This window comes from Chiloscyllium plagiosum, unplaced genomic scaffold (assembly GCF_037043375.1).
Source record: "Chiloscyllium plagiosum isolate Xiang-an unplaced genomic scaffold, Cpla_swu_hap1 HiC_scaffold_31, whole genome shotgun sequence".
Classification (NCBI taxonomy): Eukaryota; Metazoa; Chordata; class Chondrichthyes; order Orectolobiformes; family Hemiscylliidae; genus Chiloscyllium; species Chiloscyllium plagiosum.
In genome coordinates, this window is record NW_028270169.1 from 10,012,414 (window position 1) to 10,040,107 (window position 27,694).

The 27,694-nt window shown below is 40.7% G+C and overlaps 1 protein-coding gene and 1 long non-coding RNA gene across 2 annotated transcripts in view; both read right to left on the reverse strand.

The window, feature by feature from the left end:
• Positions 1-929: 929 nt before the first annotated feature.
• On the reverse strand, positions 930-14,991 carry LOC148141854 (uncharacterized). Its single transcript, XR_015752303.1, has 3 exons — positions 14,899-14,991; positions 7,044-7,157; positions 930-1,032 (listed from the first exon to the last, which is right to left on the reverse strand). It is a non-coding gene; the product is annotated as an uncharacterized LOC148141854 (long non-coding RNA).
• Positions 14,992-15,981: 990 nt separating this feature from the next.
• Positions 15,982-27,694, reverse strand: part of LOC148141855 (inactive serine/threonine-protein kinase TEX14-like) — a 71,704-nt gene continuing 59,991 nt past the window's right edge. The window contains exons 6-7 of the mRNA XM_087977084.1: positions 24,805-24,944; positions 15,982-16,151 (exon numbers count right to left, since the gene is read on the reverse strand). Coding sequence (XP_087833210.1) covers positions 16,049-16,151; positions 24,805-24,944 — 243 coding nt within the window. The 3' untranslated portion in view covers positions 15,982-16,048. The remainder of the gene's footprint in view (positions 16,152-24,804; positions 24,945-27,694) is intronic.

A 27,694-nucleotide genomic window follows, 5' to 3' on the forward strand; every position in this document is an offset into this window, starting at 1 on the left:
CTGTTTCATTTAATAGTATCAGATGGTATATTTAGCCATTATTACATTTGGGGAACCAAAACCTATAAATTCTGAATAAAGTATTTCATCTTCAGATGTAAGATATCTATTAAATCATGGGACTGGCACATTATACTGAGACCACAGACAACATCAATATTTAAAAATTCTAACTGCTATACCTGAATGTAACAATTTTTCAACTCTATACCTGCGACACATTATACACACTGCGTCGGATTCCTCTTCAATAGAAATCATAGAATACAGCACCTTCTATATTGAATATAGTGTGAGAGATCCCAAGGCCTGTTCCGTTTCATTTCTTGAGAAATGTTACATTTGATGTTTTCAAATAAAGTTGTAACTTTGCTAGGCACTGCAGTATTTAAAATAGAGGCTGTGGCTGATGTAATTTTGTGCTCTATCAACACTACGATCATCCATTCCTATGTGGATTATTTTGGCACATTTAATGATAACAATGGGAGTATATGAAAATAAATTATTGTTTAGTTTCCTCTTCTGCTAGACTGCATGTGGTTTTACAGTGGCATCATGAAGTTAATTTCTTCAGTAAAGTTCTACATCTTGTGCTTATGTTCAAAAGTTACTTAAGAGAGCTGAGAAGACAGCATACATTGAAATGCTTTGAAACAGGAGCTATCAAGTTAAGAGAAAAAAGCAATGATGCCTAATGTAATTCATTACTTTGTTTCTTTATTTCTCTTTTTTGAAATAAACTCAAGTTTTTAACCTGGGAATCCTAGCCAAAATTATAATAATGATAATGTACATAACTATTTTCAGCAAAGGCCATCCATTCATCAAACAGTAACTGACACATGACATAATAACCATGAAAGATTTAAGTGGTATTAAAAATATTGTTTTAAATACTAACTTACCCTCTCATGCAATACTCCATAAAGGGAACCAAGATTAACTCTCTCATACACTAAACGAATCTGATCCAGATCAGACATCTGGCACACAGCCATCAGCATCAGGAAGTTTGGGTGCCGAAGTTGACTGTAAGGTATAACAGAATATGGATACTGTCTGTCAAAAAATCTGTCCATGTTGTTTTATTCTAATCCATTTGGCAGAAATAAGCCAGGTTAGGGCCAAACCTGGCAAATTATATCAAAATTAGTGCTCCACGTGCGACTTAACATTTTTGGTTCGATGAGTAATATCCAAGCAATGCTGTACTGATCACTTGATTTATATTGTACTCTGACAATTACCCAGTAAATCTGCAAATGTTCTCAACAGACCTATATTAATTCCAGCTGTTAACCCTTTTGTGTGAAAACAATCAAGCTTCAAAGCAGTACACTAACAACCACCTGCTAAAGAAGTGACGCTTCCAAAGCTAGTGTCTCCAAATAAACCTGTTGGACTATAACCTGGTGTTGTGCAATTTTTAATTTGTCTACCCCAGTCCAACACCAGCTCCTCCAAATCATGACTAACAAAGTATTTCAAGGGTTCCTCTTGTTTCTGAAACATCCCCTCCAGTGTTATAGCAAATATGCAGCACAAGTACTTTATATGAGAATCAAACTGACAGCCTTTATCAGTGTTTTAGATGCAATGAAAGGTGACCTATAATTTTTGTGTAATCTGAGTACAACAGAAGCATCTTTTAAACAGTTTACCTGGAAGAAAATGTTCCCTCATTATTTCATCTAACAAGATTATGAATCCCATTTATAAAGTGCAGGTTTATAATTTTGGTAAATAACACAGAAACCATAGTCCAAGCCACTATCTATCTAACTAAAACAGAAATCTATGATCCAGAAATACAATCAGAATATTGAGATTATTTGATGATGGTTCTGGGACATTCCCCAAAAAACTCAAGAACATTAGATCCAAACAATTTATTGTATTTTTAAACACAGTTTAATTCCAAATAATTTAGAAATTATGCAAAGATTTGATGAATTCTGGCATGCTACATTCAGGATTTTGAGGAAGATTGTTTGACCTGCAGCAGTAGTAAAACTATACTTATAATCGGCATACTTTTGAATTCCTAAAATTTACAAATTTTATGCACTTATCTGTGTAAAAATCAAACAGTTCTGTTACATGCTTGACAGCATCCTTAAGGGTTGTTTATTTATTGAAAACATGGCAAGCAACTAATAACTTACTTTATCAACTCTCCCGTCCTATTAAACTAAACTGGGTACTTTACATGTATAGGCCCTGAGTTACGAACGGATTCCATTCCTGACTAGGTCCATAAGTCAATTTGTATGCAGGTCAGAACACAATACAGTACAGTAAAAAAAGATCTGTTTGCAAATACAAGTGAATGTTTGCATGTCAGATCCTTAAATATATTGGTAGTTCGTAAGTGCGAGCATTTGTAAGTTGGACGTTTGTAAATCAGAGATCCCTGTATGTATAATCTGGAATTTTAAAAAGGTCAATAGCAACATACGACAGTCAAAGATTCTTTCAAAGTTCAATAAACATTTTAAATCTTCACACTTAACAGTATTGTCACAATAATAAATTGGGATTCCATTTCTCATACTTGAAAATTAGCAATGCCAATCTATTTGAACCAAACATTTTCACATTCAATGTCAATACGTGAGAAGTAAAATAAACAATGTAAAAATAAAATTGATCACTCAAGAGAGCAGTTCTACCCTTTAAAACAGAAATTATAGTTTCATATTTTCCACCTGTTGTACATTTAACCAAAAATCACAATATTAAAATAAGTGATGCTATTATTTCAGATCAAACACATTTTAACATCTGCTGCATCCTCAGATCAAACATTTTGCACTCCAGTGCCTTCCCCACATAATCAATACTCCTGACCCTGCTGTCCTGGTTTAAGCCAGGCAGCCTGCTACCGTTTTACACAGAATTCGGTGGCAATTATTTCAAGGATATGCACACAATTAAAATGTAATCTGTTGCAGGAACAATGATTACAGCATGTCTTAGAGTAAAATGCTCCGTAATTATCTTTGTATCACTTTGATACATTCAGGAATTAATAATTTTGATTAATGAGGCAACTACAAGATCACTGTCCTTTAAATCTGTCTTGTGGCATCACAGAATAATGAAAGGTAAATATGCAGCTGCACCAACAATATTTTGTCCTTTCCCCCATCAGCCTTGTCCCTTCCTATCATTCTTTTCCCTCCCTATCATCCTTTCCCCTTCCTATCATACCTCCCCTCCCACAGCAACGAGGGTCACTTTGGTCCTCACCTTCCTCCCCATAGTCTGAGTACGCAAAGGATCAAAAGCTTCCACATCCAACATGAATACAAATATTCCCCTCCCCTTGTCAGCATTCCCTCAGGGACACGCTGATCCAAGCTTCTTCCAACCCAACAACATCTCCCCATACCCACAGTACCTTCCCATACAATTGCAAAGGGTATAATACTTGCCTGTTTACCACTTCCCTCCTCACTATTTAAGGCCACAGACACACCTTCCAGGTGAAGCAGTGATTTATCTACACTTCATTCAGTATAGTCTATTGTATTCACTGCTCACTGTGGTCTCCTGTACACTCGGGAGATGAAATGCAGACTGGGTGACCACTTTGCTGAACACTTTCACTGTAAAAATAGCATTGAGCTTCCAGTTGCCTGCCGTTTGAATGCACCACTATATTCCAATGCCAACAATTATTTTTTCAAATTTCCAAACTATACTTTATTCATGCAAAATGTTTATATACGTACATTGTCACTATAGCAGTTTGATTCTGTACAAAATCTTTACATACGTAGAACAAACTAACACAAAGCATTTACCTATACAAGACTATATTTTCTTATATCTGAGGCACCAGAAGGGTCCAATAATTGAACAGCTCTTATTGTACTTTGGTTGAAAGACCTCAGAAGGTGGTCTTTCCCCACTGTGCCTTGGCAGCAGCTGCCCCAAGCTTTAGTGCATCCCTCAGCACTTAGTCCTGGACCGTAGAATATGCCAGTTTGCAACACTCAGTCAGGGTCAACTCTTTGCTCTGGAAGACCGACAAGTTTCGGGCAGACCAAAGAACGTCTTTCACCAAGCTGATGGTCCTTTAGGCACAGTCGATATTTGTCTCGCTGTGCGTCCCAGAGAACAGACTGTACAGCACAGAGTCCTGCGTCATGGATTGCTCAGGATGAACCTCGACAAAAACCACTGCACGTCTCTTCAGACTTCCTTTGCAAAGGCACATTTCAGAAGGACATGTGTGACAGTCTCTACTTAGAGTCAGAGATGTACAGCACGGAAACAAACACTTTGGTCCAATTTGTCCATGCCGACCAGATATCCTAACCTAATCTATCCCGTTTGCCAGCACTTGGCCCATATCCCTCTAAGCCCTTGCTATTCATATATCCATCCAGATGCCTTTTAAATGTTGTAACTGTGCCAGACTTCACCACTTCCTCTGGCAGCTCATTCCATACAAGCCTATGCCCTCTAGTTGGACTCCCCCACTCCAGGGAAAAGACCTTGATTATTTATCCTACCCATGCCCCTCATGGTTTTATAAACCTCTATAAGGTCACCTTTCAGCCTCCGATGCTCCAGGGAAAACAGCCTCAGCCTATCCAGCCTCTCTTTATTGCTCAAATCCTCCAACCCTGGCAATATTCTTGTAAATCTTTTCTGACCATAAGTTTTGTAGCATCCTTCCAATAGGAAAGAGACCAGAATTGCATGCAATATTCCAAAAGTGGCCTAACCAATGTCCAGTGCAGTTGCAACATGACCTCCAACTCCTATACTCAATGCTCTGACCAATAAAGGAAATCATACCAAACACCTTCTTCACTTGCCCTCGGCTTCGAGGGTAGCTTGTGGTGGCACACAGAGTCCGAGCGCACATGAATGATCTCATAGTAGTGCCCTTCTCACCACCAGCCAAGCAATGTCTTGGTACTTGTTGGAAAGTTCTGGTGATGAGGCATTCTGCCAAATGATTTTGACAATCTGCTCAGGGTCCAATGACACCATAATTTCTGAATCAGGCCTGCTGCAGTTCTCAACAGAGGCTCAATGCAAGCTGGAGGAAAAACAGCTTATCCTCTGCCAAAGCACACTACAACCCTCAGTACTCAACACCAAGTTTAATATTTTCAGAACATGAACACCCTCCATTATGTTTGTTACCCTTACTCACACCCTTGCATCCGGTCTAGTATGGGTTGCTCCCAGCACAGAGTTCTCATTTTCAACCATTTGCACTTCTCATTAGCACCCTTCCCAGCATTTGTTTCTCTCAGTTTATCATCAGCAATCTCTTTGTTTTCTATCCCTTTCCTCTCTCTCTCTGGACCTGCTATCCATGTACTTTATTCTCTCCCGCACCCCATTGTCAACATAAATACCACCCTTTCCCAGCCAAGGTCAGTTCAAACAAAGGGTTACTAAACTCTAAACACTAACTCTGTTTTTCCTTTAGACCTGTTGAGTTTGTTCAGCACTTTCTAGTTTTGTTTCAGGGACATTCAGCTCTTTTTCTCATATTACCTAATCAACCCGGTCAGGGATGACATTATACGCCTTGGTAAAAGCTGGGAATTGTACCCCACCTCCTGGTTCAGAGTAGGGACATTACCAATTACCACAACAGTCCACCGAAAATGTGATAACCACTATACTAAAGAAATGGAACAGAAACTCACCTCTCGATATCTTATGATCAACCTGTTCAGAGTTACTATACACCTCTAGAGCAGATGGGACTTGAACCCAGTTTTCCTATCCTAGAGGAAGGGACACTACCACAGATCCTCAAGAACTAGTTCAGACCTATAAAGGTCTCTGATTTACAATTTACAAGTCACGGTTTACAACAACGACTGAGGCAAGTATCTTGGCTATTCAGGCAAATACAAGTGGTGTCTTGAGGATTAACTTCTCCAGAAGTGTATGCAGTGTTCAATCTCACATAATCCCTAGTTGTTCCTTCAAATGTAATACAAGAGGAGGAATACTAGTGGCAGAGTCTCCAGCTCACCAGACTGTGTCACCCTTCTTTCAGTTATCTTCTGCTTTATTAATAACACAAAAGCAAGTTATATTATCTGTGTATTATCAATTCCCAAAATGAAAATTGTCATTAATATAAACACATACGGGCCATTTGCTGAAAAATAACCTCCTTGATAAGACAATTATTTAAGCTGGTGTTTCTGGCTAAAAAGATAGATTAAAAAGTTCAAAACATTCTAAGACCACTTAAGATTTGAACCATTCTTGATATCAGAAGCAATGCTCTCACTGGAAAATAGTTTGAATCTTGCTCTCCATTCCTGGTTCTCCTGATATATGGCACAGCTAACAGGTTTAATCTGACACAAACCTCTTCACTCAGTGCAGACTCAACCTATTTAAATTAGAGATGCGTTTAGATGAACCTTTAGAAATAGTACTTTTACTCATTTTCATAGAAAGCACATATAAAATAAGACACTTCAATTGGAATTAGCGAAACCAAATTAAAAACCAGAAACTCAAAACATGCTCCAGGTAGCATTTTATTGTGAGCTATGTATTCAGGAACATGGGTAATTTTCTGTATGAGAACCCCTGACTAATGTATGGATGCCTCACATTCAATGGTCTGCCCTGTATCCCTCTCCATTCTGTGGCTGGAGCACATATTTAGTCAAGAATGGTGCACGACACAGGAGGCCTGAAACAATATCGACACTCTAATTCAACTGGAGTAGTTATATACCATAACAGCATTTTTTTTCATGAGATTTGGGTATTAATGTCCATTTCTAACTGCTCTCTGAGAACAGTTAAGACTGAATCATATGGATATGTGTTTAGGATTGTAGGCCAGACCAGGTAAGGATGGCAGATTTCCTATTCTACAGGACATCAGTGACCCAAAAGGGTTTTTTTTTGATAACTAACTTTCAATTGCGGAGTTTCCTTATTAATTGAATTTAAATTCCACCAGATTAGTAGTCCCGCTCTCCGCAATATTAAATAAATCTCTAATACGGATAAAGATGTCTTTATTTGTTTACCTGCAGTACTCTTGCTCTGCAATCAGTAAATCAGCCGACAATCGTTTGCTGCAGTTTTGATGGGTGGGAAGATTCATGTGTTTCACAGTGACCCGAATTCCATTCCATGTTAAACTGAATCAGAAATAATATTAAATGTCTGACAACTAAGCCAATGTAAAGCAAATTGCCACAAAGATTTTGGCTTCTTTACCTTTCACATCTGAAGTTTATGTCCTCAGATCTCCCCGGCCAATCAATAAATTCATTCAATGAAACACACAAAACAAGACAGTCTCTGATTGGGTGTCCAAGAAGTGTGAGTTAACTGATCCGAATCAGGACATGGGTAAAGGACTGTAACTGGCCTCAACATGATGAAGGTATGAACTAGTCAGGATTCCTGCTCAGGTTTACTATTCAGGGAGCTCTGGTGGAAGCTCATTTTTGGTTGTCTCAGGTCAGAACAATATTAAGCTCAGATCTTACATCCATGCAATCACCCAATACAGACTCAAACATGAAGAACGACTCAGCAAGATGGCGGCGATTCTGTAGAACTGCTATGGACAGCTCTGCCTAACAGCTAAGGCATACGGGTGTGTTTTGCCATCCCTGGTCAACTTATGTGGTGGAATTATTAGTTTAAAACTTTACAGAACACATATTTGTTAATATTTGGGAGTGGGAAGGATGCCAAAGGGAAAAGGAGCAGGCAAACAGCAGCAGAGAGGACACTCCCCTGAAGCACTTACAACATCAGAAGCTGCAGCAGCAGCAGCAGTCTCTCCTGAACCTCCCGGGGACCTGACAGATTCACAGGAATTGGCTGCGTGATGGAGAGACTTACCTTGAAAGTTGGGACTGCAATTGAGGAGATCCGTGGGGAGATTCGTGCCTAGGTACAACCTATTGCTTCCATGCTACAGAAGCATGAGCAGGAGATCCAAGGCCTCGGGGAGAGGATGGAGGAAATGGAAGGTCGAACTAAGGCCTCGGAAGCTGCAATGGAGTCCTCATCCAGTCGGATCCAGGTGCTGGAGCAAGAGATGCAGGCCTTGCAAGACTATATCGACAACCTCGAAAATCGAGATCAGAGGATAAATCTCCGAATTGTCGGGCTCCCTGAAGGTGAGCAGCCAGTCAGCTTCTTTGAAAGTTGGCTGCCGCAGTTTTTGGGCCTTCACATGGAGTCCAGCAGGTTACAGTTTGAAAGGGCGTATCGGGTTACAGTGCATAGGTCAGGGCCGGTGCAATGCCCCTGCTCGGTCCTAGTGCACTTCCACTCATATAAGGACAAGCAAAAAGCCATAGAAGCTTCCAGATCCCTGGGAAAAGATCCGGAGGCACTGCTGTACAAGCGGTCAAAAATCATGTTTTTCCAGGATTTCTCTGCAGCTGTAATTCGAAAGAGGAAGTCCTTCGATTAAGAGGCTGAGGAACCTGGGCATCCAGTACTCCATGAGACACCCCGCAGTACTTTGTTTCAGTCACGAGGACTCAGTTTATAATTTGGCTCAGCGGATAATGCTAAAAACTTTGTAGACACTTTAAAATAGATGGATTGGCCTGAAGAATACGGTTAATGTTTATTTCTTTTTCTATCTTTCCCCATGTTTTCCCTTCCTTTTTTTTATTCCTTTCTTTCTCCCTAATAATTTCCTTTTTGGAAAGGGGGGACAAGACCTTGGAATAAGTTGTTCCTTTTTTTAAATAACTGGATTTTCTGATGGGAAATTTTGTGAATGCTCTTTTTTGTCTGTTCTGTTTCTCTTTTAGTTGAAACTTTATTGCTGGAACAGCACAGCAGGTCAGGCAGCATCCAGGGAACAGGAGATTCGACGTTTTGGGCACAGGCCCTTCTTCAGGAATGAGCAGAGAGTGTTCAGCAGGATAGGATAAAAGGTAGGGAGGGACTTGGAGGAGGGGCATTGGAAATGTGATAGGTGGAAAGAGGTCAAGGTGAGGGTGATGGGTCGGAGTAGGATGGAGGCGGAGAGGTCAAGAAGAAGACTGCAGGTCAGGAAGGCGGTGCCGGGCTGGAGGGATTCGGCTGAGACAAGGTGGGGGGAGGGGGGATGAAGAAACTGGTGAAGTCCAAGTTCATCCCCTGTGGTTGGAGGGTTCCCAGTCGGAAGATAAGACGCTCCTCCTCCGACCGTCGCGTTGTTGTGGTTTGGCGGTGGATGAGTCCAATGACCTGCATATCCTCGGTGGAGTGGGAGGGGGAGTTGAAATGCTGTGCTACAGGGTGGTTGGGTTGGTTCGTCCGGGTGGCCCAGAGGTGCTCTCTGAATATACTTGCGGAGCGATTCAGAGAGCACCTCTGGGCCACCCGGACGAACCAACCCAACCACCCTGTAGCACAGCATTTCAACTCCCCCTCCCACTCCACCGAGGATATGCAGGTCATTGGACTCATCCACCGCCAAACCACAACAACGCGACGGTCGGAGGAGGAGCGTCTTATCTTCCGACTGGGAACCCTCCAACCGCAGGGGATGAACTTGGACTTCACCAGTTTCTTCATCCCCCCTCCCCCCACCTTGTCTCAGCCGAATCCCTCCAGCCCGGCACCGCCTTCCTGACCTGCAGTCTTCTTCTTGACCTCTCCGCCTCCATCCTACTCCGACCCATCACCCTCACCTTGACCTCTTTCCACCTATCACATTTCCAACGCCCCTCCTCCAAGTCCCTCCTCCCTACCTTTTATCTTCTCCTGCTGAACACTCTCTGCTCATTCCTGAAGAAGGGCCTGTGCCCGAAACGTCGAATCTCCTGTTCCCTGGATGCTGCCTGACCTGCTGTGCTGTTCCAGCAATAAAGTTTCAACTTTGATCTCCAGCATCTGCAGACCTCACTTTCTCCTGTTTCTCTTTTAGTCACAAATAGGGGTGACATGAAGCCAGGAATGGGTGGAGTGCTCATCCTGACTTGGTCTTTTTTCTGTTGACTTAAGGATCATCTCCTTGTTTTTTTTGTGGCCTAAGGCTGGGGCACATTCTGGGTTTGAAGGAGGGGATGGGTAGGGTGAGTGCCCCCTATGGGCAGGGGGAAGAGTCTTCCATTCAAGATTTTATAGTAGGTTTTCTTGTAGTTTTTTGGTAGTAATAGTTGTTTATAGTTATGATAGAGTAGCTTTTGTATATATAGTTCTTCAACACTATGAGTCTTTATTTACTTATGCTCGATTCTTTGTAAGCAGGGTTCTCCCTCCGAGGGATTCAAGGGTGTCTGAAAGGGGATATGGCTAAGCGTCTTATTAAATGGTGCACCTGGAATATTAAGGGAAGTCATTTTCCTGTTAAAAGGAAAAAAGTGCTTTCTAGCCTTAAGAGGGAAAGGGCTGATATCGCTTTGTGCTGGAAACCCATCTTGATGATGGGGAACACCTGAAATTACAACGGGGGGGGGGGTTTTGACCGGGTATTATTTTCATCCTTTACGACTAAAAATAGGGGAGTGGCAGTTCTTATCCAGAAAAATCTTCCGTTCATATTATTAGAGCAGGTGAAATATGAGCAGGGACGGTTTGTGATACTTAAAGCCCTGATACATGTGGAGGAATATGGCATTTTAAATGTCTTCTATCCTCCGGCGCATCCCCTCAAATTTTTGACTAATGCTTTCTCTAAGTTGAGTGCTTTTGGAACACGGCACATTATTATAAGGGGGGATTTTAATTGTCTTTTGGACCCGACAGTGGACAGGATGCCTTGTAGGCCCCCAACTATTTCTTCGCAGGCCAAGCAGGTGGTTGACTTATGCGAGGAGTTGGGGCTGGTGGATATTTGGAGATGTCTTCACCCTACTGGCAGGGACTTCACTTTTTTTTCAAACCCACATAAATGTCACACAAGGATTGACCTCTTTCTGGCTCCCTCAGCTCTTCTGGATTCGATTATCAGTTGTAATATTAGTAATATAGCTATCTCTGATCACGCAGCAGTATATTTGGAGGTTAAGGCCAAGAGTGAAAGGCTAGGTTTGCAGCACTGGCGTTTGGACCCTTTTCTCCTTAACGATTCCAAATTTGATTAGATTAGATTACATTACATTACAATGTGGAAACAGGCCCTTCAGCCCAACAAGTCCACACCGACCCGCCGAAGCTAAACCCACCCATACCCCTACATTTACCCCTTACCTAACACTACGGGCAACTTAGCATGGCCAATTCACCTGACCCTGCACATCTTTGGACTGTGGGAGGAAACCGGAGCACCCGGAGGAAACCCACGCAGACACGGGGAGAATGTGCAAACTCCACACAGTCAGTCGCCTGAGTCGGGAATTGAACCCGGGTCTCTGGCGCTGTGAGGCAACAGTGCTAACCACTGTGCTACCGTGCCGCCCACAACCACCGTGCCGCCCACTGCCACCGTGCCGCCCATTGCCACCGTGCCGCCCACATTTTGGAAAACATTTTGAAGGAGTTTCAGGGATTCTTGACTATCAACTCAGGCACCGCTAGTAGTCCATCTATGCTATGGGAGACTGCTAAGACCTTTGCCAGGGGTTTAGCTATTTCCTGTTCGGCTAGCTGGAAACGACAGAAGGAGGAACAGCAGCGTCTACTTGAGACACGGTTGAAAGCCGCTGAGGCGGCACATTATGCGCGGCCTTCGGTGACTAAACTACAGCGGATCATGGTCCTCCGGGCTGCCTTGAATTCAATACTGACACAAAACGCAAAGAAAGAACTTGCTTTTGCTAGACAAAGGCTGTTCGAATATGGGGATAGGCCAGGGAAGTAGTTGGTGTACCTGACTAGGAAAAAGTGTGCTCCCCAATCCATTACTGCAATCAGAGACAGCGCTAGGGTCCTTACATACGATGCTAAAAAGATTAATGAGGCTATTTGGAGCTTTTACTCTGAATTGTATCGGTCTGAAGGTTGCGAGGACAGGAGGGCTAAAATGAGACCTTTTTTAAGAACCTGGACCTCCCAGGGGTAACCTTGAGAACAGGCCTCTCTCCTTAATGCCCTCTTGACAGTTCAGAAAATACAGGAGGAAACTTGGCAACTTCAGAGTGGGAAAGCACCTGGCCCTGATGGTCTCCCGGGTCAGTTTTATAAGAAGTTTATAGGGATTCTGTCAGGGCCAATGTTGGAGATGTACAATCACTCCTCTCTGCATGAATGCCTACCACCATCTTTGAGAGAAGCTAATATTTCCTTAATTCTTAAGAAGGGGAAAGTTCCTGAGGATTGTGCCTCATACAGGCGCATCTCTCTAATAAATTCAGATTTCAAGATTCCATCGAAGTTCTTGATTCTGAGATTTTAAAGGGTGTTGCCCAATATTATTAAAGAGGACCAGACAGGCTTTATAAGGGGCCGTAAGTCCTCTAATAATATTAGAAGGTTGCTGAATATGGTCCAAGTTTGTCAGCAATGATCGATTCAGGGGTTGGCGATTTCCTTAGATGCAGAAAAAGCATTTGACCGGGTGGAATGGCAGTATCTTTTTTATGTCTTAGAACAGTTTGGGTTGGGTGGAGGTTTTATATCGCCACCTTCTGGCCACAGTCATCACCAACAGGATGAAGTCTGGGAATTTTAGGATTGGCAGAGGTAGTCAGCAAGGCTGCCCCCCCTCACCATTATTGTTTATTTTGGTGATAGAGCTGCTGGCAGAGGCCATTCATCAGAACGTCCACATAACCGCTCCAGAGGTGGGATCAAGGGCACATGAGATTAACACTGTATGCGGATGATGTCCTTCTGTTTTTATCGAACCCGATCACCTCCGTACCCCATCTGATACAACGTATCAATTCATTTGGGGCTAGTTCAGGATATAAGATTAACTTTACAAAATCAGAGGCTATGCCTTTGGGGAACCTTAAGGATGTGCCAGAAGTTGAAGGTGGCCCTAAGTTCCCTTTTAAGTGGTCACGGGCAGGGTTCCAATACCTAGGTATTTTTATTACCCCCAAGTTTAATCTGTTATTTCGGACTAACTTTGCTCACTTGCTCGACTATATTAGGTGAGATCTCCAGAAATGGGAGGTTCTTCCAATTTCATCGCTGGGCCAAATATCTCTCATTAAGATGAATGTTCTTCTTCGTTTGCTTTATCCCACGTACTCTTACCCGTTGCTTCTGGACATGTCACATACTCCGTGTTTATTGGAGTGCTGTGGCGGGAGAGGTAGGGAGGGTATTGAGGACTGAAGTCCTCTTAGGTCTACCAAATTTACCATCTTTAGACAGGCATGGGAAGAAACGATTTAATATTCTTGCATACTGTGCACGGAAGAATATTCTGATGAACTGGGTGTCTGAGAACCCACCGGGCTTGCTAGGATGGCAGAAATTAATTATGGAGCACATTCCCTTGGACCTTTTTTTTTACAAACATGGTGCACCACACAACAGACCATGTTTATAAGACATGACAGTCCTACTTGAGTTATTTGGATATAGATTTGTCAGCTATCTTAACTAGGGCGTTTGTTTAACCAGGATGGTTAGATTTGTCAAGCCCTGAGCCCTGGAGGGGGTCTCCTGAGTTAATACGGGTATATATACAATGTTCCCGTTCCTTTGTTTGGGAGCTTTGCGCCGAGCATAGCTGTTCTGTATTTTGTGGGGTTTTTTTTTGGTTTTTTTGCTTTTCTTTTTTTTCATGTTGCTTTGCACAGAGTTAGGGTTTGTTTTGTATTATAGGGTAGGTTAGTAGTTAGTAGACAATAGTTGTATCGTAATTTGCGGGTTTTTTCTTTTTATTATATTGATATTTGTTATTGATTGTATTTTTCAATAATTTTATATGTTTGTAAAGTTTTTAAAAATTGCTAGTAAGTATATTTCCAAAAAAAAATGAAGAACAGCCACCGGGCAAGGTACCAATGGGCTACTATCGAAATGAAACAATTTCGCAGCCATGAGTCAACGTCTTCAAATAGCTCAAAGGGTGAGGGAGAGTAAAGGCAGAAAGTAAGAAATTCAATATTTCAATCGTGTTTTGAGTAGATGTAGATTCACATATCATCAGAAAAGTAAATATTTTTCTGAACACAGCTCTCCATATGCAAAAAGATATTCACAGTCCACAATATACATTTGTCCTTCTGACATAGTACTCAGAATAATATATATTATTCCTAGTTCATTACAACCGTGAAATGCATTTGACATTGTCATGAAGATGTGGGTGTACTGTACCATTAAGAAAGTTAAAAGCTAGCAAAAACTACCTGACAGTACTATCTGAGAAAAGATACAAGGTAACATGTGATCCAGCTACTGGGGTAGCTAGGGTAGCTGGTTGCCTGGAAACGACAAAACAGACTTGAATTAGGCCAATCACTTTAAATTATACCCCGAAAAATACCAAACTCCATTTCAGTTTGAATTTAGTATATTGACAATCTTGAAAACCAATGACGCAATTTGATACTTTGGGGGTATAAGACTAGGGAAAATTGACCAGTTGAGAAGAGAACTGCCAAGCTACCAGCATGTAAAGATGCTCTGAAAACTAGCTCTCTTAAAAGGTACTTTTATCAATCAGTAACCTGTGAAGCAAAATTCCCCAAGAAGAAGAAAAGAAGATTTTACATCAAGCTGGTTTTTGAAAAGTTGAATTTTGGTAAATCTTAATGGGGGGGGGGGGGGGTTATCAGACTAATATTATGGAAGGGAAAGTAAAAGATAAGTGAGAGAAAGGAGTTGTAAACAGTTAGTTAATTATTCTCTGTTAAATTTTAAGAAATAAAGTGTTATTTTTACTTTAACTAGTTCTTGGCCTATCGAATTTTCACAGATTACTGCACATGATAAATCTTTTCTGTGTTGCTGGGTTAAATTAAGCAGGAGGGTTCAGCCCATGTCGTAAAAATATAGCAATATACTGTAAAAGCTTACTTGGTCATTGTTGTGTAAGGTCCATTTGTATATGAAAAAGTTGGTTCATCATCTGCCTGCACCAATTCCTTTTCATTAACAATTGGGATGGAAGCAAGGTAAGCTAACTGTGCTGGTCCATGTAGACAGAACTGCAAATACAAAGATATAAAATAAGAAAGTAGTGTGCAGCTCTCCCAAGGAGAGAAAAAGTTTTTTTCAAAAGCTTCAGGAAAATGGCTCTCTCATTCAAAACCCAGAAATATATTGGATTTCATTTTCTAATTTTTAATATGTAATTTATCTGTTTACACGTTTCATCTCAAATGGCTGGTAAAAGGGTAATGGCAATAACTAAGTACTCCAATCCTTGACATTAATACTATACACAGGCAGCTTTTTTATAAATAAAAAGATAGCAAACGCTGTAAAAACAGGGAAATGTTATGCACCGAAACATTAGATCCTATGTCAGATGTTCTCAAACATGTTCAGGATTTCACGGGAATAGAGGAAAAGCTCCCACAGGGTTATGATGTCTATTACCATGCTGACCAGAAGAAACATTCCTTTTAGTTTCCAATCTTATTAATCCAGTAATCAGAGAAAACCTTCCAGATCTTCAAGCACTTATTAATACTGCTCATTTTTACCAAGGTTATATACAAATAGAATGAACCAAATTTACTTTTACTACAAGGAATTATACAAATCTTTAACTGGGGTTTTGCAGATATGTTCCAAAATGCCAGAATACATCTCCCTATAAATACAGCTACTGGATTGTTATGGCTGAGCAAATCTTCATGCTTGATCAGTTTTTTTATTTCATCCATTTCATTGTCAAGTGGTGGCTATGACTGAACCCTAGTTTTAACTGGAAGTTATTTGTGAGATTCTGATGTCAGAAAGTTTCCAGAAAAAGATACTGAGTAGGTTTCACTCTGCGCTTCATCAGTTATTCAGTTTCAAAATGGAATAATCAAAGCAGAAAAGGCACATTTTTAGCTTTTTATTTTTATTTCAGATTACCAGCATCTGCAGTATTCTGATCTTATACTGGTTTATTACAAGTTTGCTACTGAAAAAAATTAAGGAGGCAGCAAAAAAATAAGTCAGTTTCAAAAAGCAAAACTCATGATGAAAGCTATGAATGTTTATATGTTCAGTTTTAAACACGTATCCAGATTACCTTCCCAAATCCAAAGCACTGAACTCTCTGTGATGAAATACTTTTATCTTTAGAGATGTTGAGAAACTCCATGTCTTTGTTCCTTAAAAACACAAGATAATAGTTGACAAAGATACAATTAATATCATATCATACATTGTTAGGTGCCCCATAAGTTTTTGGTAAGAATTAATGTTTTATTTTTAAGAGCATTTTAAGCAGGCCGCATGTGAACAGACAATGCAGCAAAATACAGTCACTGCATATATTGATGTAAGGATTAGAATTAATTGTGAAGCCTCCACAGTCATATGGTTTTCTACAGTTCAATGGCAAAGGCATTTTACCACAGCAAAGAGTCAATGCATCCCACAGAGGAAAGGAATTGAAGCTGGGATGGACTGGTCAGTAACGTAACATTCAATCCCTGACACTTACTTTGTCTGCTCTTATCCCAGGCAACAAGCCATATGAGGCAAATGGTGCAAACCATTATTCAACACCAAAGGCTATAATTAAACCATATTATGCACATATTGCCTGACTGAAGCAACTCATAGTCATAGCAACTCATACAGCACGAAAACAGACCCTTCGGTCAAACCAGTCAACACCAAACATAATCCCAAAACAAACTAAACCTGCCTGCTCCTGGCCCATGTCCCTCCAAACCTTTCCCATTCACGTATACATCCAAATGTCTTTAAATGTTGTAATTGTACCCACGTCCACCACTTTCTCAGGAAGTTCATTCCACATGCGACCTACCCTTTGTGTAAAACATTTAACTCTTTTTTTAAAATCTCTCTCCTCACACATTAAAAATGTGCCCCCTAGTCTGGAAATCGCCCATCCTAGAAAAAAAAATATTAACTCTCACATTCAGTTTTGCTGCAGTGTTATCAGTTTTCATTACCAATTCACAGTCTGCAACAAAAGTCAAAAAGGTGGACAACACTACCAAAAAATTAACTTCAGTTTTTTTTTTCAAAATGTACACTTTATTTAGAAATTTTGTAGAAGTACACTGCAAAACATTTCAACCTGTAAACTGTGGAAAGTAAAATAAAACTTAACTCATCTCCATGGCTCATCTTTCACTCTTAGGTGCCTCAATACAATTGTAATATTCTTAATAATTAAAATATACATGTAAGCGAGGCATGCAGCCTAAAAGCAAAACATTTCAAACTGAAAATTTCAGAAAGTGCAACAGATTGTAACTTGTCTCTATATACTACACTCCATTTTGAGGTGCCTCAATAGAATTTCAATACTTCACACATACATTTCTTGTAAGAAACACAGCCCAAGGGGTTCAACAGTTTCCAGTCCCTCTGCGTATGATGGCTGAAAGGCATTAGCTACTTTTTCCTACTGTTCCTCTTCAGCAGTTGTCCCAAACATTGGCATATCCCTTGGCAGATAGTTCTAGAACATATAATGTGATAATCTGCCACACTTGATCAAGGACAAGTCTTTGTACTGGCAGAATTTAGACCAAGGAACATTTTTCATAAAGTTGATGGTCCTCCAGCTGTTGTTGGTCATCTTGGTGTATCTAGTGTCCTGCATCATGGAACAACTGGGAATGAATCTCAACAATACCAATTACATCTCTCTACACACTTTCTTTTACAAAGGCACATTCCACAAGGAGGTGGACAATAATCTCTTGCCGGCATAGCGACTTTGAGGACAATAAGGAGGCGAGTCTCAAGGAGTGTATGAAGGAGCTGATGGAGACAGACTTTGTCAATATCAGCTTGAGATTTTGTTTGAAAGTTCTGGCAATAAAGAATTCTGCCAAAAGTCTACTCATGGAACCAACTGACAGAATCTACTATCTTCTTTTCCTAAGTAGAGGTCTGGAGAAAGATGCAGTGGTTTTTGTTGAGGTTCGTCCAGAGCAGCTTTGTAACGCACGACTCCTTGCTGTACAGTCTGTTCCCTGGGACCATCAATTCAGTGAAAGATGCTCTTTGGTCTGCCCGTAATTTGTTGGTTTTCCAGAACAAGGAGTTGATCCCGACCAAATGTTGTAGACTGGCACAGTTCAAGGTCGAGGAGTACGTGCTGAGGGACTCACTAAAGCTTGGCGCAGCTGCCAGCGAAGCACAGTGGGACAAGGCTGGCTGAGGTCTTTCTGCCAAAGTCAAATGGGGGTCTGTTCAGTTACCAGACCCACTCAGTATCTCAATTACATAATCTTGCACAAATAAGAGATGCCTTTGGTTTGTTTGTTGGATAGATATGTTTGTTTCCTTGATATGCAACTGTACAGGAACTAACTGTGTTTGTGAGTATGTCTAAACACAACATTTTTATGAATATATTATATTTTTTAAATAAAAAAAACTTCCATGTACAAGGAGGCTTTAACCTGCATGGGATTGTCCACATCCTGCATATCAGTGTTGACAAAAGTTAGATACAACATGTAAATGGACATTGCAGACAGGACAGTCCTGGTGAGTTCAGATTTGATCGAATTGTTTCCAATTCCCACCCAGTGATTGAAACTGGACTATCAATGCTTATGTAAAGGAAGTGGATTCAACTGTGGATTCTCTCCACAAACCCTGTTTTGGAAAGCCCACCCATCACATAGGTGTGCAATATTCTGTCACAGGCCATTTCCTGATTTACACTGATGGAAAGTGTGTGTCCTTCCTACTGTTCCGCATTCAGGTAATCGTACCCCTGAACATTATCCCCATATAGCACAGGTCTTGTCAAAGTGGATCACCAAATCTGGAGCAATCTTGACCCAAATGCCAATGGTCCTGGATGGAATTTGTAGTCCATATTCAGCAGTGAGATGGAAGACTAATTTCCTTTTTTGTCCCTTACATCCTTCTGCTTGTGGATGAGAGTGTTAATGCCTTTCATCATGGACTCTAACATTCTGCCAGTTAGAACAATAGCCATACAGCAGGCCTGAGTTGATCTAGTCCCCCAGAATTGAGTACCATCTACCAGCAGTTACTTTCAGGAGTATGCCTGTAGTTGAAGGACTAGAAGGTCTAGTTAGCTCATCCAGAATTACTGACTTGTCTAGACTCTCCCACATACTGTTGTCTAAGATCTCTATGATAGAAAACAGGAGCAACTGCAAATTATTGTCGAAGGGTCTTCATTTCATACAGTCAGGCTGATTCTAGAGGCTGCAATTACTTAACTGAGCTAAATTTGTAATGAATTAACTGAGCTGCCTTCTAAATTCAGGCAACTAACCACGGAGCTCCCTCTCTGTGTCTCATCCTCATCTTGCCCCACAGAGCAAACTCTGGACTGGAAGATTATATTGGAGGTTTCATAGGGTTTGTGGCTCCTTATCTCTTGGGGGTTGGTTAGCTGAGTTGGCTGGCTGGCTGGTTTTGTATTGAAAAGTGATGCCAACAGCGCACATTCAATTCTCACAATGCATAAGGTTACTATGAAGCACTCTTGTTCTTAACCTCTCCGCTCACATAAGGTGTGGTGACTCTCAGGTTAAACCACAACCAGTCATCTCTTTCTAATGACAGAGGAGCCCTATGGTCTGGTAAGACTATGGCAACTTTAACTTTCATCCTCTTGGAGATCCTCCTCCACACTGTCCCTCATCGATGACAAATACAGTAGATTCTGCATGCTTTCTGGACTCCTCTCTGGTCTTCTGAACATCTTTGATTATGAAAAACCTCTTGATGTTGACTTGATCACTTCCCAGTAAAGTCCTTGAGACTCAAAGAAGGGTTTCACGGTTCTCTAATTTCTGTAATTCCTTTTGGGTTTCTTGATGTTTTCTGGGGTCAGCAAAGACATGTTCAGCTTCCATGTCTAACTCTGCCAACTCACCAGTCTTCCTTTAAATGTCTTTCTGCCAATAGGAGATGGCAGTCAGAGAATAAACCAGCTTAATGTTGATGGATGTGACTGAATGCACAGGTACAAAGAGATGGTGGAAGCAGAATTTTGAATATTTTTAAGGTAGAGGTCAACAGATTCTTGGTAAGCAAAGGGGTGAAATATTAATCAGAACTGGCAGGAATGTGGAGTTAGGGTTACAATTTATCAATTTATATCCTCTTAAACACCAGAGTAGATTCAAGATGCCAAAGGGCCAAGCTTTGCTCCAACTTGTACATTCATATATTTTTAACTGAAGTTATGTTTTGGGAAAGTCTTGTAGAAATGATGTCATGCCTCACTGGGTGACAAGCTGGAAATAAAGCTCCAGTATTTCTGAAGTCACTACAAAAATTAGATTTTTTTTAACAACACCTAATTTTTTTATTCACCTTTTAGACCAAGGTTGAAGGAGCACATTTCTGTACTTAAGAAAAATTGCTTCTTATTATAAATAATTAGACACTAGCTACACATAAACAATCATGGACTGTCGACATATAACTCCACTAATTACAATTCTAATCCTTTTATAAGCTCCCCATTGCGCACACAGATAGGGAAGAAAACATGGATGTTATGCAGATAGAAAAGACTGGGAAGGCAGTTCAGTGGTTCTTGTTTACAAGGGAAGCTGAGATGATTCTCATGATTCTTATGCTGATGGAAATGCTGCCTATTGGTCATCCTTCTCTGGATACTTCCACTGGTTTGCAAAAGGCACAGGATGGCTAAGTTCACTTACGAAAGGTCTCTAATTTATTAATTACAAGCCATAGCTTACAGCAACTACTGAAGGAAAGATAAACATGTTTTCTTCTGGAATAAAGTGTTTTTTTACTGCAGAGGGCAGATGGAACTTTTCAGTTGGTGGAGATTTGATATTTTCTCTGTATCTTGTTCACATCCCCACAAAAATATTGCAACATTTCGTAAGCTATCTGTCCTCTGTTACGTGATCTTCCTGCTTGTTTGACTGGAAACCAGCAGATTGATGAAAATGCCTCTGTCATCATCATGATCCTTTATTATCAACAATCAATTCACATCCATGTGAGCAATCGGAGCGCACAACACACACTCATGTATGGTGGAGCTACTGGGAACGTAAATTACTGAAAAAACCCTCAGTCTCCAGACTTCTGCAAATTAACATTCAATGAACTGAGGAATATTTCCCATTAACAGCAATTTTTATGAATACTTTAATATATGTAAATATTCAGAATATAACCAGAACTTTATTTATGTCAGTGAAGTCACATTCCAGAACTTCAGTATATACAACTGGGTGAAACGCAATGAAGGAATATTGTGTTGTCATAGAAACACAGAAAATAAAGCAGGCATAGGCACTAGGGCCTTTGAACCTGAACCGCTGTTCATGATGATTACGGTTGATCATCCAATTCAGTATCTTGTTCCTACTTTCACTCCCATATTCTTTGATCCCTTTAGCCCTAAGAACTATATCTATTTCCTTCTTGAAAACATTCAATGTTTTGGCTTCAACCACTTTCTGTAGCAGAGACTTCCACAGGCTCACCACCCTCCGAGTGAAGTAATTTCCTCAAAGGCGACGTCCTTTCGATAAGACATTGAACAAAGCTTACCCTATATCTGGACAAAAAAATATTCCAACGCATGAATTCAAAAAGAGTAGGTAAGTTCTCCTGGTGCGTACCTATTATTTATCTCTCAATAAAATCTCTCCCAAAGTAGATTACATTCCCATTATTATCCATGATGTTTGTTGGATCTTGCTGTTAGCACATCATCAGTTACATTTATTTGCGTTACAGCACTTCAAAATGTCTGCCTATTAAGTATTTTGGGATGTTATGAGGATATGTGATAAGGCACCACATAATTGAACATTTTTTTTTAAAAAACCATGTTAACTGACCTGATGGATTAGATTTCTGTCTTCACCTCCTGGGCCGTAATCTGACTGGACTGGGCTGATCTGACATGCTTCTTATAGTTGAGTGTGGTGCTGGCAAAGCATAGCAGGTCAGGCAGAATCTGAGGAGCAAGAGAATCGACTTTTTGGGCATAAGCCCTTCATCAGCAATTATGCCCAAAACGTCAATTCTCCTGCTCCTCAGATGCTGCCTGACCTGCTGAGCTTTTCTAGCACCACACTCTCGACTCTGACCTCCAGCATCTGCAGTCCTCACTTTCTCCTAATATGCTCTTTTACCCTTCCCTCAACAATCATTTCAATCAAATGAAAATTAGGTTTCATTTCATAAGAGGAATGAGACATTTGACAGATTATCACTTTACAAGTGGAGATAGTGCAATGCTTGTTTCACTACTTTTTTTGAGCACCATCTATTGAGTTGCATGATCCATTATGGTGTTTGTCTGATCAGACTGACGATTGGACCAATGGGCTAAGGAGTGGCAAACAGAGTTTAATTTGGATAAATGATTTTGGTAAAACGAACAAGGGTAGAACTTATACAGTTAATGATAGGACCCTAGGTAGGGTTGTCGAACAGAGAAAGCTAATGTTTGAGGTATACAGTTCTTTGAAAGTAAAGTCACAGGTACACAGACATTCAGCATGCTTACCCTCATTGCTCAGACCATTGAGTACAGGAGTTGGGACATCATGTACAGAATGTTGGTGAGGCCACTTTTGAAGCATTGCGTACTGTTCTATTTGCCCTGTTATTAGAAGGATATTATTAAATTGGAGAGACTTCAGAAAATTGATGTTGTCGGGACTAGAGGGTTTGAGTTATAAGGAGGAGCATAGATAAGGTGAATAACAAAGAACTTTTCCCTAGGGTAGCAGAGTTCAAAACTAGGTGACATATTTTTAAGGTGAGAGGAGGAAGATTTGAAAGAAATCTGAAGGGCAACTTTTTCCCACAGAAGGTAGGTTGTATGTGGAATGAACTGCCAGAGGGGACATGAGAAAGCTTTGGCAAATAGGGTTAAGGAGAATCCAAATGGTTTTTACAAATACATTAAGGATAAAAGGGTAACTAGGGAGAGAATAGGGCCCCTCAAAGATCAGCAAGGCGGCCTTTGTGTGGAACTGCAGAAAATGGGAGAGATATTAAACGAGTATTTTGCATCAGTATTTACTGTGGAAAAGGGCATGGAAGATATAGAATGTAGGGAAATAGATGGTGACATCTTGCAAAATTTCCATATTACAGAGGAGGAAATGCTGGATGTCTTGAAACACATAAAAGTAGATAAATCCTCAGGACCTAATCAGGTGTACCCCAGAACTCTGTGGGAGGCTATGGAAGTGATTGCTGGGTATCTTACTGAAATATTTGTATCATCGATAGTCACAGGTGACGTGCCGGAAGACTGGAGGTTGGCTAACATGATGCCACTGTTTAAGAAAGATGCTAAGGACAAGACAGGGAACCATAGACTAGTGACCCTGATGTTGGGGGTTGGCAAGTTGTTTGAGGGAATCCTGAGGGAGATGATGTACATTTATTTGGAAAGGCAAGGACTGATTAGGGATGGTCAACATGGCTTTGTACGTGGGAAACCATGTCTCACAAACTTGACTGAGTTTTTTGAAGAAGTAACAAAGAGGATTGATGAGGGCAGAGCGGTAGATGTGACCTATATGGACTTCAGTAAGGCATTCGACAAGGTTATCCATGGGAGACTGGTTAGCAAGATTAGATCTCTTGGAATACAGGGAGAACTAGCCACTTGGATACAGAACTGGCTCAAAGGTAGAAGACAGCTAGTGGTGGTGGAGGGTTGTTTTCAGACTGGAGGCTTGTGCCCAATGGAGTGCCACAAAGATCAGTACTGGGTCCATTTCTTTTCATCATTTACATAAATGATTTGGATGTGAGCATAAGAGGTATAGTTAGTAAGCTTGCAGATGACACCAAAATTGGAGGTGTAGTGGACAGCGAAGAAGGTTACCTCAGATTACAATGGAATCTTGATCAGATAGGCCAATGGGCTGAGAAGTGGCAGATGGAGTTTAATTCAGATAAACACGAGGTGCTGCATTTTGGGAACGCAAACCCGAGCAGGTCTTATACAGTTAATGATAAGGTCCTAGGGAGTATTGCTGAACAAAGAGATCTTGGAGCGCAGGTTCATAGCTCCTTTAATATGGAGTTGCAGGTAGGTAGGATAGTGAAGAAGGCGTTTGGTATGCTTTCCTTTACTGGTCAGAGTGTTGAGTACAGGAGTTGGGAGGTCATGTTGCAGCTGTACAGGATATTGGTTAAGCTCACTGTTGGAATATGGCATGCAATTCTGGTCTCCTTCCTATCAGAAAGATGTGAAACTTGAAAAGGTTCAGAAAACATCTACAAGGATGTTGCCAGGGTTGGAGGATTTGAGCTATAGGGAGTGGCTGAACAGGCTGGGGCTGTTTTCACGCAGAAGTGGTACGTGTATAGAATGAGTATATAAATAGGAAGGGTTTGGAGGGATATGTGCCAAGTGCTGGCAGGTGGGACTAGATTGGTTTGGGATATCTGGTCAGCATGGACGAGTTGGACTGAAAGGTCTGTTTCCATGTTGTACATCCCTATGACTCTATGAGGCAATGGTAGATGCAGGTACAGCTGCAAGATTTAAAAGACATTTGGACGGACACGTGAATAGGAAAGCTTTAGAGGAAATATGGGCCAAATACAGGTAAGCGAGACTAGTTCAGTTTGGGAAACTTGTTCAGCATGAATAAGTTGGACTGTTTCCACGTTGTGTAACTCTATGACTTTGTTCAAATGACAGTGATCATGAATGTTCTAAAACAGCTCACTATCTTCAAATTTCAAAGGCTTCTCAATGTAATTCATTGCCTGCTGAACTTGGCTTTTATTCTGCAATTAGAAGTGCCATAAAACTCTTACCCCAAAGTGATTTTGTTGAGTATGGAAGGGTTCCGTATCAGGGCTTGTGATGAACAGCCAACTCGATGTGTGTTACTGCAGACAATCTGTTGTGTGATTCCCTGCATGTGTAAAGCACATCTCTGCATGAACTCCAGGATCTGCAACACAGAATTATTTGGAAAACTAACAAGCTAAACAAGAAAGTATATGGAATATGTGTAATTACATTATTTTCTCTGACAATACTGGTTCCAGTAACTTCAAATATCCAATATCACTGCAGCTACCTTCACACTGAAGACAGGGAGCCTTGTCACAGGAATTTATCTCAACTGCTCTAAAAAATAATCCACTTAGGCAAATGATGGGACCAAATTTTTTGAGTGCCTACCTCAATCCCAGATAAGCTGACAAACATATTATTTCCCTCAAAGTTAAAAATATGTTGTTATGATTTATTTCTGTTTCTTCCCTCATAATTATACCCCTCTTTCAACTTTAAATTAAATTTACTCTCATATGCAAACTCCAAATATGATCAGGCTCTCCAAATAGAAACAAATTTTAGAATGTTGTTTCACTAAATTTTAAAATGCAGTAATGAAGAAAATCTAAACATGCCACTTGATTTAATATGGGTTCATAGTCACCTAACTATTTCATCCTTTAACAAGCTCCAGGAGTGGCTTGAAAGCGATTCATCTGACAACTAACCCTTTCCCCTTATGGGGAATTTCCACCAAAAGATGACAAAGATGTGCCTCAGCCTTACAAAACTCATGAATCAGTACACTGACATATTTTTTGTTTCAAAATATACTTTATTCACAAAATCATCCACAAGTATATGAAATATTCTAAATCAGTTTTGTACAATTTTTGCAGAGAGAAAAAAAAGAAGACATGGGATGTCTTACATTTCTCAGAGCTTCTGTACAGTTGCAAAAGACAAAGGCATTTTTACTTCTGAAAGAAACTATTTATGTTCATTTGGAGGCACCAAGTGGCTCTGATAACTGAATGAACCCTTGTTATACTTTGACAGAAAAACCCTAGACAGAGGTCTTTTCCCACGGTGCCTGGGTGGCTGCTGACACAAGCTTAGTTGCATCCCTCAGCATGTAGTCCTGGACTTTGGAATGTGTCAGCCTGCAACACTCAGTCAAGGTCAACTCTTTACACTGGAAGAGCAACATATTTTGGACAGGCCAAAGAGTGTCTTTCACCAAGTTGATGGTCCTCCAGGCACAGTCGATATTTGTCTCAGTATAGAACAGCTCATAGCACCAAGTCCTGTGTCACGGAGCTGCTTGGGACAAATCTCAACAAACACCACTGCATCTTTTTCCAGACTTTCTTTGCAAAGACACATTCCAGAGAGAGATGAGAACAGTCTCTTCACCAGTTCAGCTGCTTCGAGGGCAACTTTCGGTGGAGCGCAGAGACCAGGCATGCATGAAGATCTGACAGGCAGTGCCCTTCTCACTACGAGCCAAATTATGTCTTGAAGCATTTTGCAAAGTTCTGGTGATGAAGCATTCTGTCAAATGACTTGGACAGTCTGCCTAAGGAATCACCCAACAGAATCTACCCTCCCCTTTTCCCACAGAGTCTCAAGGTTGCTATGTGCTGACCACTTCCTGATGGAGATGTGGTCAACGTTCAGGACTACATGCTGAGGGATGCACTGAAGTTTGGGGCAGGTGTTGCTAAGGCACAGTGGGGAATGACCACCATCTAAGATTTTTCTGTCAAAGTATAATGAGGTTCCATTCAACTGTCAGACCCCTCATTGCCTCAAAATGAACATAAATAGGTTCCTTCGTGAATAGAAAATGCCTTTATTTTGCAACTCCAGGGATGCTCTGCAGAATGTCAAATTCCAGTGTGTTTGTTTTTTCTCAGCAAAGTAGGAAACAATGACTCTGCTAACATTACTATGTAATTGGCTGTGAAGACCCTCAGTATGCACTTATAGATAACATTTTACGAATAAGTATATTTTTAAAGATTTAAAAAATTGTTGAGAAATAAATGACACCAGGAACTGTACCCTCTTCTTCAAATAAGGTGACGGTGTCTTTAAAGCCCACCTAAGAGGACAGGAAACCACAGTTTAATACCTCAGATAAAAGTTAATGCTTTTGAACTTCTAGTATTGTACCAAAGTGACAACTTAGATTATGATTACTGAGTGGCAGTTAAACCCTAAATTTTCTAAGTCAGGAATCAAGAGCGCTACAACTGAACCAAAGCTGGCAAAGATGCTCTGAGTGTCTCATCTCACACATGACCAATTACTAGAGGACTTCCCAGCATGACTCCTAGGAGGAGAAGAAATTTGCAATGAGAAAAATAAATCCTCTTTTTAAAAAATATATTTTCACCCTTTTTCTTCCATTTTTCCATAAAATCTAGAATTTCCTGGTCAGTGAGTAGGAAACTTTGCCTCTATTAACATTCCTATGTAATTAGCTTTAAGAGATATACAAAAGGTAGTCATTCCTTAACTTTTGTACTCTCCTGCTATGCCAAAATACCACTACACCTTCAACAACTGACCCAAGAATCAGACTCACTGTAGGGAATGGGCTGTAAAATTGACTTCGAACTTTCTACCTAAATACATCAAACCAGTTAAAGAAACGGAATCCCCCACTATCAATATGTTGAGGGTTACCATTAACCAGAAATGGACTCACCATATAAATTCATTGGCTACAAGAGCAGATCAGGGGCTAGGAATACAGTAGTGAGTAACTCACCTCCTGATTTACCAAAACTAGATTACCATTTACAAGCACAAATCAGCAGTATGATGGAACACTCCCTACTTGTTGGATCAACACAGCTCCAACAAGGCTTAAGCAACTTGACACTGTCAAGAACAAATCAGCCTCTTGATTGG